We start from the raw sequence: 14,121 nt of genomic DNA on the forward strand, positions 1-14,121 counted from the left end.
CAAATAATCCCCAACTGAGAAGAAAAGTAGAAAAACAGTAAATAAAACATGGCAATGTGACCACGACAACGTGGGGGCTAACGGCTATGTACCATGAATATTGATGGGCAACCAAGGTAGTGGACAGACAGACAGACAGACATAGAAAGACATCCAATCAAATCTTGGTTACCCATCACTACATGTCTCCAAATCGTAACAACTTTATCTCAAAATTCCGTAAATGAGACAATGTTGCCAAATATAGAACCAACAAAAGCAATTATAGCAAGCCCACAAAGCACTATGGACTAACAAAGGATATTTGCCATGCTTATAAGGCGGTGGGGAGGGTGGTGCAATGAGAATGTAAGAAGAAATTGTAAAGGTGAAGGAAAAAACATTTGGCTTTAATTAATGTTTTTAAGGCTAATGCAAGATTTAGTGTCGTCTAGGCGCAGCTAGAAATGTATGATCCGATATAAGGCGGAGGTTGGACGTCGCACAGTGGGATGGAATCTAAAAAAAAACTAGTAAAAAATCTACTGTTTGGGAAAGGGTAGAGAAAACTCTTTCAAATTTTGAACGGGTAGCTCAGGTATGGTCTGATACAACGCGGAGGATGGACGACGCACAGTGGGATAGAATCGATAAAAAACGAGTAAAAAATCTGCTGTTTGGGAAAGGGTAGAGTAAACTCCTTCAAGTTTTGAATGGTTAGCTCAGGTATGGTCTGATATAACGCGGAGGATGGACGTCGAACAGTGGGATATAATCGAAAAAAACGAGTAAATAATCTGCTGTCGTCTGATTTCGAATTTTTTGCTAGATAATGCTCAAATCTTATGTATAAAATTTAATTTGTGTTTGTTTGTTCCGTATAGACTCAAAACGGCTGAACCGATTACCTTGAAATGGAAACAAAGGCTAGATAATTTTTTTGATATCGGACGGGGGGCGGACCCTCCCCCTTAACCCAAAAGTACTACCCAAAAATTAAAGTGGACCTATCGGGACAATATGGGGCTCAAATGAATGGTATTCAAGAGTAGAGAACGAAATTTATATTAAAAATTGGGTCCAAGTAACTGGGGGGCCGTCCAAACCCCAAAACCCCCTAAAATAGGTTTATTGGGCCATCATTATGGGTCTCAAATTCAAATTCGGCAGTAGATTGCGAATATGGTCAGGAAGGAGAAGTAGGCTTTATAGTTTGTTGATTTCGGAAGGGGGCGGACCCACTCCCTTTACCCAAAAACACCACCCAAATCAAAAGTGGACTGATCGGGACAAAATGGGTATCAAATGAAAGGTATTGGAAAGTGAAATACGAATATGGTATTAAAATTAGGATCTAAGTACCCATCGGACCGCCCCAACCCTAAAATTCCCCCAAACAGAAATATTGGGCGTTCATGTCAATATGGGCCTCAAATGAAAGCTATATTACGAATCTGGCATACAAAATCAGATTGAAGTATAGGGGGTCCCCCTTCCCTCCAAAACGCTTTAAATGGGTATATGACCCATCATGACTTTATGGGACTCGGTTTTTTGTTTGTTCCGTAGAATTAAAAACGGCTGAAGCGATTTTCTTGAAATTTTCGCAGATTGTGTAAGTTTGTCTGGAAGGAAACATAGGCTATATAATTTTTAGAAATCGGATGGAGGCGGTCCCACCCCCATATCCCAACAACGCCATCCAAAACCAAACAAGTAAAAAGGCGTTAAGTTCGGCCGGGCCGAACTTTGAATACCCACCACCTCGGGTATATATGTAAACCACCTTTCGTCAAAATCCGGTGCAAAACTCATACCTTATGTCCCATAGTAGAAATATGTGGAGGGCTTAACTTAACTCTTTGTCCACAATTTCGGCAACATCGGACAATAAATGCGCTTTTTATGGCCCCAAAACCTAAAACCGAGAGATCGGTCTATATGACAGCTATATCAAAATCTGGACCGATCTGTGCGATAATGCAGAAATATGTTAAGGGGCTTAACTTAACTCACTGTCCCAAATTTCAGCAAAATCGGATAATAAATGCGTGTTTTATGGGCCTAAGACCCCAAATCGGAGTATCGGTCTACATGGCAGCTAGATCTAAATCTGGACCGACCTGAGCCAAATTGACGGAGGATGTTAAAGGGCCTAACACAACTAACTGTTCCAAATTATAGCAAAATCGGATAATAAATGTGGCTTTTATAGGCCTAAGACCCTAAATTTGAGGATCGCTCTATATGGCAGCTATATCCAAATCTGAACCGATCTAAGCCATATTAACGGAGGATGTCGAAAGGCCTAAGACAACTCACTGTCCTAAATTTTAGCAAAATCGGATAATAAATGTGGCTTTTATAGGCCTGGGACCCAAGATCGGAGGATCGGTCTATATGGCAGCTATATCCAAATCTGGACCGATCTGAGCCAAATTGACGGAGGATGTCGAAGGGCCTAACACAACTCACCGTCCCAAATTTCAGCAAAATCGGATAATAAATGTGGCATTTATTGGCCTAAGACCCTAAATCTGCGGATCGGTCTATATGGGGGCTATATCAAGATATAGTCTTATGGACAAAAAAATATTCTGTGCAAAGTTTCAGCTCAATATCTCTATTTTTGTAGACTGTATCGTGATTTCAACAGACAGACGGACGGACATGGCTAGATCGTCTTAGATTTTTACGCTGATCAAGAATATATATACTTTATAGGGTCGCAAATGGATATTTCGATGTGTTGCAAACGGAATGACAAAATGAATACACCCCATCCGTGGGTGGTGGGTATAAAAAGGATCGATAGTCACAATATGAATATCAAATGAAATATATTGGAGACTAGAAAGCGAAAGCGCCCCCTAAACTGAACTTAATTTCCGATTATGGCAATATGGAGCTCAAATCAACGGTATTAGGGAGTAAAGAACGAATTTAATATTTCTCTCACTCTCACAGTCAAAACCAAAACATGGTTTTTATTCATGGGGTCGGGTGCCTCGTGGGCAGTCCAAAAACCCACAAATGGGTATATAGACCAATCACGACAATATAGAGCTTAAACGAAAGGTGCTTTGCTTTGATAAATAACTAAAGCAACTAAGGCAAATTTATTGTAGTCCGGAACACAGGCACACATACATAAATCTATTAAATACAAGTAAAAAGCTAAAAACTAACTCATACAGCGATAGGATAATATAAACAATGTTCAAAGATAAAATCCTTACACCAAAGATTAAACTTTTAATATAGTAAGTCATATCTCTACACTTCGTTTTGGCCATCCAATGCATACAAAGGCAACTTGCTGTGTGGATGTCTGGTTTTCGTAAGGCTAAATATGACAGTTTTGTATTGAAAATCCACAAGAAATGACATATCCACATTGCTAAATGTTGTAAGATTACCAAAAACATCTTTGCGTTAAAATATGCAAACAAAAATTTTTTTTTGTTGTTCTTTGTAAATTTATAGAAGTCTTCTTCATCTTCAAAACTGTCATTCATCAAATGTTGGACATCTGGGTTTACAGTTTGTCTATACATAACGTTGGTGACGTTTGAATAAAATGGGTTTTCTGCTATAAGCAAGCATTTCGAACTGGAAAGTGAATAATAAAAAAAATTATAAACAAATCATAATATTGGTCATTGTTACTTACATTCTCTTTAAAATACAGCCATCAAGTCGCCCACTGGCAGCTATAGCACTTCTGCGCATATTTAACCAGACATCATTTCTTAAATATTGTAAAGAAATTGACATATTTTAAATCAATTGTACAACAAAAATATATTTCAAAACTCTTTTGATCTGCAGCTGGTTAAAAGACAAAAAATATAATGACTGACTCATATTTCATATGCATGTACGAACATATAATAAGTAAAACAAGTAAAAGCGTGCTAAGTTCGGCCAGGCCGAATCTTGGGAACCCACCACCATGAAATCTGCTCAAATTTCAAGCGGCTAGACGGACGGACTGACATGGCAAAATCGACTCAGAATGTCGAGACGATCTATGGGGTCTTAGATCAACATTTAGAGGTGTTACAAAAGGAATTGCTAGATTAGTATACCCCATCCTATGGTGGTGAGTACAAAAGGGATGTTGTGTTGAATGGAAGAAAATTATTTTTTTTTTACTACATACTAACATCATTACGTCAAGTCTGGTGAAAATTACACCATATATGAAACCTTAGCCAGTTTTGAGATAAAGCGAAGAATAATACTGGCAAAAACAGATACTACTTTGGATTAGGTAAGCAGTTGGAGTATTTGAGAGCAAGATTCTTCGTAAAATATGTGGACCATTTTGTGATAATGGAGAGTATCGGCATCGTATGAACCACGAACTATATGAGCTGTATGGCGATGTTAGCACAGTTAAACGTATCGAAATACAACGCTTGCGTTGGCTAGGCTCATTGTCTCATTGTCCTTTATATCAACGAAATCGGGAAACAAATACATTTTTATATGCCCAAGAACTCAAATCGGGAGATCGTTACATATGGTAGTTATATCCAATTATAGCCCGATCTTCACTATACTCGGTACGACTGTCGGAAGGCCTTTGGACAACTCATTGTGCTAAATTTCGTCGCAATAGGTTAATAGTTGCACATTTTATGGGCTTACTAGCTGACCCGGGCCCGCTCCGCTGCGCGTTCTTTTACTTTATATGAAACAAAATTTTCCTTGGAATGTGGGGTATTTTGGTATTTTGGAAAACTTGTCCCGAAAGTGGGTATCAATTCTTGCTCTACGCCCAATACCTTTCATTTAAGCTCCACATTGACATGGTCGGTAAATATTCCCGAATTAGGGGTGTTTTGGGGATTGGGGTGGCCCCAAACACTAAGCCCCGAAAATATATTAGCCACATGCTCTATTCTCATGTAACTATATATCATTTATTTGAACTCCAAATTGTCATTGGCCTCAAAATTGGATATTCATTGCAAAATTCAGCAAATATGTCCGGTTGGGGTATTGGCCCTAAAAACTATAAATATTTAGTCCCACTCTCTTTAAAACCCAAATTGTCTTGGAGAGCCAATACGTCCTATTTGGGGGGTTGTTATGGTGGTGGGACGTCGTCTTGGCAGTTGGTCCCTAATGTTGATATCAGATACGTGGTCTACTCTCAAATACCTTTAATTTGAACCCCATATTTCCATAGTCGGCAAACATGGCCGGCTTGGGATGTGTTTTTTGGGGGATGGGCGGCCAATAAGGGAGTTGGCCTTCAAAATATATATCGGATTCATGTTCTACTCTAAAAACCCCCTTATTTGAGCCTCATATTGCAATAGTCAGCAAATACTTCCTATTTGGGTGGTGTTGTGGGGGTGGGGTGACCCCCTAGACACATTTACCGAATTTTGTTATCAGATTCGTGCTTTACTCCCAAAGACCTTTCATTTGAGCCCCATATTGCTATGTCGTAAATTTGTCCCCTTTGGGTGATGTTTTTGGGGAGAGGCGGCCCGCCAAAGACTTGGTCCCATATTTGGATATCATATTCGAATTCTACACTCAAATACCTTTTATTTAAGCCAAATATTCCCATGGTCAGTAAATAAGTCCTGTTTGGGGGGTGTTTTGGGGAAGGGGAGGACCCCCAAAAACGAGGTCCCACATTTGGATATTAGATTCGTATTCTACTCGTAAATATCTTTCATTTGAGTCCCATATTGCCGTGGTCGATAAATATGTCAAATTAAGGGGTATTTTGGGAGTTGGGGTGGTCCCCCTAACACTTGGTCCGACAATTGGATATCAGATACGTTTTCTTATCCTAAATACCTTTCATTTGAGTCCCATATTGTCGTGATTGGTCTAAATATATGTTTGGTAGGTTTTAGGATGGGGCGGCCCTCCTAGGTATCCCATCCGCAATTTGGATACCAAATTTTTATTTTTAGGGTACTATATGAGAGCACACAAAATTTCACTTAAATCGCACCACCCATCTCCGAGATCTGGCTTTTCTGAAAATTAGGGTAAGAGGGAGGGTCGACATTTTAAGATCTAGCTAGTCAAACAATAGGCGGCCACCGCTGCGCAGAGGTTATCATGTCCGCCTGTGACGCTAAACGCCTGGTTTCGAATTCTGGCGAAAACATTGGAAATATTTTTCAGCGGTGGTTATCCTAATGCTGGCGACATTTGTGAGGTACTATGCCAGTTAAAAACTTTTCCCCAAAGAGGTGTCACACTGCGGCACGCCGTTTGGGCTCTGAAGTTTGCCTCTGTTCATGGGAAAATTTGCATTTTTGCTAGTCAGGCACTCATAGCACCGATGATATGACACTTAAGATCTTTGTGGTACTGTGTTTTAACATACACACCTTCAAATGGCCGTGTGTGAATGAAACTGAGGATGTGTGTTTTTATAAGTTCTTCACTGAGTTGAGGGGATAATGAAAAAATTCAATCAATGACAACATTAGGTATGAATTCATTTGTTTTAGTTGACGCTCAAAGAACGAAAACATGCAATAATCAAATATTAGGCTGGATATCTTATAAACTTACATATACAGCATCAGGCAAAAATATTAGAACAAGTTGGTTTAATTAAATTAAAATGTGGTAACATATCTTTAAAACATAGTTCAAAATAAGTTAAAAGGTGCATAGTTCAGCCTGACCCAATTTTATATAACCTTCACAATGGATCGCATTTGTCAAGTCCTTGCACGGCTTCTCTTTATAAACAAAAGCATAAATATTATTGTAAGGTCCAGCAATACATCTCATGGAGCTTTTTTATATATGGATACAAATTGCGGCCTCCAGGAAGAAGAAGTCAAATCGGTCACAGCAGCTAATATCGAATGAGATATGTGAATGCGAGCTGTATCTAAATGTGAAACAATTTTTTTTCTAAACAAGTAAAAAGGCGTTAAGTTCAGCCGGGCCGAACTTTGGATACCCACCACCTCGTGTATATATGTAAACCACCTTTCATCAAAATACGGTGAAAATTTCATACCTTATACTTATATACCTCATACCGATCTGAACTATATACGACACGATGTCGAAAAGCCGAACATAAGTCACTGTGTCAAATTTCAGTGAAATCGGATTATAAATGCGCTTTTTATGGGGCCAAGACTTTAAATCGAGATATCGGTCTACATGGCAGCTATATCCAAATCTGGACCGATTTGGGCCAAGTTGCATAAACATGTTGAAAAGCCTAACACAAAGCACTGTCCCAAATTTCGGCGAAATCGGACAATAAATGCCTCGTCTTTTATCGCCCCAACACCTAAAACCTAGATATCGGTCTATATGGCAGCTATATCCAAATCTGGACTGATCTGTGCCATATTGCAGAAGTATGTCAAGTGGCTTAACTAAACTCACTGTTCCAAATTTCGGCGACATCAGACAATAAATGAGCATTTTATGGGCCCAAAACCATAAATCAAGAAATCGGTCTATATGGCAGCTATATCTAAATCTAACCCGATCTGGACCAAATTGAAGAAATATGTCAAAGGGTCTAACACAACTTACTGTCCCAAATTTCAGCAAAAGCGGATAATGAATGTTGCTTTTATGGGCCTTATACCATAAATCGGAGGATCGATCTATGTGGCAGCTATATCCAAATCTGGACCAATTTGAGCCAAATTAACGAAGGATGTCGATGGGCCTAACACAACTCACTGTCCCGAATTTCATCAAAATTGGATAATAAATGTGGCTTTTGTGGGCCTAAGACCCTTAACCGGAGGATCGGTCTATATGGTAGCTATATCCAAATCTGAACCGATATGGGCCAATTTAACGAAGGAAGTCGAAGGGCCTAAGGCAACTCACTGTCCCAAATTTCAGCGAAATCGGATAATAAATGTGGCTTTAATGGGCCTAAGACCCTTAATCTGAGGATCGGTCTATATGGCAGCTATATCCAAATCTGGACCGATCTGAGCCAAATTGACGAAGTATGTCGAAGGGCCTAACACAACTCACTGCCCCAAATTTCAATAAAATCGGATAATAAATGTGGCTTTTATGGGCCTAAGACCCTAAATCGGCGGATCGGTCTATATGGGGGCTATATCAAGATATAGTCCGATATAGCCCATCTTCGAACTTTACCTGCTTATGGACAAAAAAAGAATCTGTGCAAAATTTCAGCTCAATATCTCTATTTTTAAAGACTGTAGCGTGATTTCAGCAGACAGACGGCGGACATGTCTAGATCGTCTTAGATTTTTACGCTGATCAAGAATATATATACTTTATAGGGTCGGAAATGGATATTTCGATGTGTTGCAAACGGAATGACAAAATGAATATACCCCCATCTTTCGGTGGTGGGTATAAAAAGGACTTGTTTAGGACACGGAGACAGAAATACGCACTGGTAACCTGGAGTGAACTACCTCCCAGGGGTTTAAGCACGTTACTTTTATTTTCCATTTTTATCTTAAAGCTGAGTTCATTTTTATAATGGAGATCAACTAAATTATTAGCCGTTCAAAAAAATTGTATTGATTCCATGACCAGATGCTGCAAACACTTAAGGTTGTTGTTTTGTTCAAAAAATAAAGAGAGGTATAGAATAAACACCAAGATCTTTGAATGGATAGGCAAAACGTAATTGAATACAAATTAGATCGTTCATACGCCAAGAAATTTAACCAATCCCCAAAGGACTGTGTGAAGCTATTCTTCGATTCAATGCCATTAGCATAGTCCCAGACCCAGACGAAGACAACGATGTTGAAAAATCAGCATGAATCCTCATCATCATCATCATGCAAGAATGTGACTGAAGGACACCTACACTCCACTCATACAGCCTGCTGTCTGGGCAACTAACTGACTGCTAGGGCCGTCAGGTTGACTGCATGTCTAATGTACGCAAAAAAATCAATCAGGCTTAAGTGTGAATGGTTATTACGCGTGCAAATACAACAATACACACAATACCCTATCCCTTTACACAAGACCTCCTTTTCTGCTCCCTTACTCTTTGGCAAATTGCAACCGCGTTAAGAGTGGAAAAATGTTGAATGAAATCAAAGCTGAAGCATAGATTGTGTCACCTCTCGCACGGGTACAACAAAAATAAAAACAAAACGTTTTGGTACGTGACACCAGCCTGGATAAGTTTGTCTGACGTCTTTGACATTGTCTTCGTCTCTGCTGTGTTTGTTTTTTTTTTTTTTGGTTGCTTGTCTTACTCCTAGTCGAGGGATGATCCCATTTAAATTCCTGCCAAGACTTTGGTAGGATTGGCTTTATGTCTAAAGCCTAAAATGTAACGACCTTAAGGACAGAGAACGTGGAATGCGTGTCGTTTTGCCATTGTCCTTGTCACCATATCTTAGGGCGTATATGTATTTAGTTGGAAAGTATTTTATATACCCTACATCACTTTTGAGTATTTGATAACATCTAAGGGGTAGATGGATGGTCTAAAAATTACTCACGGGGTCGAAATTTAGTCTCAAAGGGATTTTGACCAGATACATCATTTTCAATTAAATTTTAAAAAAATATTACCTAGAAACAAAATTGCAAGGCAATTTTTTTAAACACAGAGATTTTCAATGAAACTTCTCTATAGCCAAAATTTTAATAAAATGTTCCCTAAAGGGGAAATTTCAATGATATTTTCCCCAATGACAAAATTGCTATGAAATTTTTCTTAAGACATTTTAATGACATTTTTCATAAAGGCAAAATTTCAATAGATTTTTCCTTGAAGACAAAATTTTAATGAAATTTTCTTTAAGACATTTTAACGCAATTTTCCATAAAGACAAAATTTCAATAACCTTTTTCCTAAAGATCAAATATCAATCAAATTTTCCCTAAGCACCAAATTTCCCTAAAATTTCACTAAAGACAAAATCCCCCGAATTTCCCTTCAAGACAAAATATCAATGAAATTTTCCATAAAGACAGAATTTTAATGACTTTATCCCTGAAGACAAAATTTTCCATAAAGGCAAAATATCAAGATTTTCCCCCTTATTAAGCCTAGTACTGACTTCTTGTTTTCGTTCGAGCATGTGTCAAAACGTCCCACGCCATCGATCTTGCGCAGAACAAACGAATACCCGAAATTAGAAAAGTGCCATGTCCCTGACTACATCAATCAGAAGGCAAACCTCAACAACATGGCCTGCGCGTGCAAGTGCAAAGGTCTCAGAGTATCACATTCAGTGCTGCTCTCGGAGCACTCCTCCTTGCCTCCGATATCAGCATTGCTGCAATACCCTGTATCTCCTCCACCACACCGAGTAGACTCAACCTCTCTCAAGCGCTCATAGGTGAAGGTCAGTATACCACAGCAAAGTACATCCAGCGGACCGCTCCCGGTCTATGTTCCCAACTACTGTCTATTGAGTTGCGCCATGAATAGAGCGCAGACTCCGTTTCCTCAACGTTCTTTCTCCCCTTCTATTTATGGTCAAGAATAACGTCCAGGCAGCTCCACTCCATTGAGGATCAGTCCCCTGAACTCGTCATACGTCCTCCTTCTGGTGAACAACACCCTTTCTGTCTTTCTGAGCTTTATGCTAAGTCCATTTGGCCTTGCCCATCCACACAGTTTTCTCACCGTACCCTAAAGGGAATCTGTGACAGTATTGGACTACCATGTCTGAGGTTGACGTTTGTAACTCATACATGGAACGTATGACGGTAGCAGTCGGTGTATTGACAGTGACCTCCATGTCACTGGACATCCTTATTTTCTCCTGCGGAATGAAGATGAAGCTTGAATGATTACGCGAATGATTACATACTAGCGAGGCTGAAGGCTTTGGCGTCAAACTATATGAAGTAGAAGATGCAAAGAGCTCCTTGGAACCATGGAAAGGGCGGAGCCAAATCTTATATACCCTCGACCATGGATCGCCAAGTTCTTGGCCTGGTATTTTTTCAAAAGCAAACAGACGATAATGGATGTGAATTGCTATGCTGTTGTAGCTATACTAGGTTAAGAACCTATTCGGATCAATAATGGTTTTGATATTGAAAACAATACTGGAAGTCATTATGCAAAATTTCAGCCAAATCGGATAAAAATTGAGCCCTATGGAGGTTCAAGAAATAAAATCGGGAGATTTCGATTCAGACCATATTTGGCACTTACGCACAAAATCAGGAGATCGGGTAACAGCCATATAATCGGGAGATCGGGTTACATTTCTTTAGATGCAATATGTGGCGGTCTTCTTCCACCGTAACTGCCTCCGTGCCGGCATGAATGTTGTCTAGCCCCGCTTGATACGCCTCTTTGTACTGTTTCATGTTGCCCTCCAAACATACAGCAGCTTCTGTTTCTAAATCCATTTTTTTCTTTTATCTTTAAATTTTCTTCAATACAAATTGGACGCCTTACAGTTACAACAAGTAAGAGCGTGCTAAGTTTGACCGGGCCGAATTTTATATACCCTCCACCATGAATCCAAGATCCGTTTATATTTCACCTATACCAAGTTATGGTTTTTGGAAGTCATATTAAAACACGTCACGCAAAATGTTAGGCAAATCGGATGATAATTGCGCCCTCTAGCGGCTCAAGAAGTCAAGATCCAAGATCGGTTTATAAATCGCACCAGGTTATGGACCGATTTGGACCATGTGCAAAATTACAACCAAATCGGATAAGAATGACGTCTTCTAAAAGCTCAAGAAGTCAAGACCCAAGATCGGTTTTTATGGCAGCCATATCAGGTTCTGAACCGATTTTGACCACACTCAGCACAGTTGTTGGAACTCATAATAAAACACCTCATGCAAAATTTCAGCCAATTCCGATAAGAATTGCGCCCTCTAGTGGCTCAAGAAGTCAAGATCCAAGATCGGCTTATATATCACCTACACCATGTTATGGACTGATTTGAACCATACTTCGCACAAATGTTGGAAGTGATAACAAAATACCACGTGCAAAATTACAGCCAAATCGGATAAGAATTGCGCCTTTCAAAAGCTCAACAAGTCAAGAACAAATATTGATTTATATGGCAGCTATATCAGGTTATGAACCGATTTTGACCAAGTTCAGCACAGTTGTTGGAAGTCATAATAAAACAACTCATACGGACGGAAGGACATGGCTAGTTCGACTTAAAATGTCACGACTATCAAGAATCCTATGGTGACACAAAGCACGAATTTAATAAATATCAACGGTTTGCAGTTTTTGTCTTGTTTGTCAGTTTCGCCGTGATGAAATGGCAGAGTATATTGAACACTTTTCTTTTTCACATATTACGTTTGGCCATAAAATTAGCAAACCAGTGTTGGCAACCCGAAAAACACCCTTTGCAAAAAGATTGCGTTAGAGGGTAGCTCAAAGTCGGTGTAGGGTAGCATAAAGTCGACTTTGCTTCGTTATAACCTATATTTTTTTTCGATTAACTCGGAGGCAGGTAGCCCAGCATGTGTTGGGGTTTCCATTTATCCGTTACAGACATTAGCCTGAAAGAAAAATGTGGAGAGGCATGTGGAGAACTATTTTGTCTAAAATCCCAACGTAGGTGGCTCCATTGTTATAGGGTATAGAGGGGTATCATACCCCACTAGTGTTTATCCGAAGACATCATTGTCATTTCGATTCCTTGGTTGTTGTTTGTTAAGTCAGTGGGAAAGAAGGGTCATTTGGCCAAAGCCTCTTTGTCTGTCTGTCTATGGGTGGGCTATTTTCTGTTAAATTCAATTATCCCCTGTAATGTGCTGGCAACACAATGAGAATCCATACTAGGCCCACAAAAACACACACTGTCACAGACACATATACTAGACAGTACCCTGGAAACATTTTTCATGATTTTGGAAGAGCGTTCGTCCCCGCGATAAATAAAACAATCTTCTGGAAGATTATTACGCAAGTGTTCTACCATATGGGCTCCCATTGGCCAACATTTGCTTGTGAGGAAGTTTTAGTAACTCCTCGCGACAATTATCGAACAGCCCATTGTGTTTTAATCGTCTGTATAAGTCACGAAACACTCTTCTGTGATATCATTGGGCAATCCATTGCGTGTGCGGATTTTTTAGCGACTCTTCGAGAAGATTGTTATGCAACTCGTCGAGTTATTATCGTCTAGAGGATTTCTTTATAAATCGCTCGTGTTAACTTTTCGCGATTACTTTTACAGTCGGGCCTCGATTATCCTGGATGATCGGGTCTTTAATAACATTTGTTTTGGTCTGAAATGGCCGAGTAGCTAGGGCATTCCAAGAAGTCCAAAACATTTTGTGGAACCATGTACGCCTTCTTTTAAAGATATTTTTGGGTGAAAAACTTCTTCCCCATCAGTTTCATTAGCATTTTTATACCCTCCACCATAGGATGGGGGGTATACTAATTTCGTCATTCTGTTTGTAACTACTCGAAATATTCGTCTGAGACCCCATAAAGTATATATATTCTTGATCGTCGCGACATTTTATGTCGATCTAGCCATGTCCGTCCGTCTGTCCGTTCGTCCGTCCGCCCGTCTGTCTGTCGAAAGCACGCTAACTTCCGAAGAAGTAAAGCTAGCCGCTTGAAATTTTGCACAAATACTTTTTGTTAGTGTAGGTCGGTTGGTATTGTAAATGGGCCATATCGGTCCATGTTTTGATATAGCTGCCATATAAACCGATCTTGGGTCTTGACTTCTTGAGCCCCTAGAGTACGCAATTCTTATCCGAATAGAATGAAATTTTGCACCACGTGTTTTGTTATGATATCCAACAACGGTGCCAAGTATGGTTCAATTCGGTACATAAACTAATATAGCTGCCATATAAACCGATCTTGGGTCTTGATTTCTTGAGCCTCTAGAGGGCGCAATTCTTATCCGATTGGAATGAAATTTTGTACGACGGATCCTCTCATGACCATCAACATACGTGTTTATTATGGTCTGAATCGGTCTATAGCCCGATACAGCTCCCATATAAATCGATCTCTCTATTTTACTTCTTGTTTTTCTTTTGAATCTTATCTGTGCCATATGTCATATCTTTAATTTCGCCATCGGACAAATTTGGAAACATGATTAAACCTGAGCTATCTAATCATATAGTAAAATCGTTCGTTGCATTTAATATTTCTGTAGCATTATCTGATGTATAGTATCTGTCATT

The 14,121-nt window shown here is 39.5% G+C and overlaps 1 protein-coding gene across 1 annotated transcript; it reads right to left on the minus strand.

The window, feature by feature from the left end:
• Positions 1-3,093: 3,093 nt before the first annotated feature.
• On the minus strand, positions 3,094-3,817 carry LOC131996396 (uncharacterized). Its single transcript, XM_059366061.1, has 2 exons — positions 3,653-3,817; positions 3,094-3,591 (listed from the first exon to the last, which is right to left on the minus strand). The coding sequence occupies exons 1-2, from the start codon at positions 3,754-3,756 to the stop codon at positions 3,099-3,101; spliced, it is 597 nt and encodes a 198-aa protein (XP_059222044.1). The 5' UTR covers positions 3,757-3,817; the 3' UTR covers positions 3,094-3,098.
• Between the last annotated feature and the right edge of the window lie 10,304 nt (positions 3,818-14,121).

Source organism: Stomoxys calcitrans, chromosome 3, assembly GCF_963082655.1.
Source record: "Stomoxys calcitrans chromosome 3, idStoCalc2.1, whole genome shotgun sequence".
Taxonomy (NCBI): domain Eukaryota; kingdom Metazoa; phylum Arthropoda; class Insecta; order Diptera; family Muscidae; genus Stomoxys; species Stomoxys calcitrans.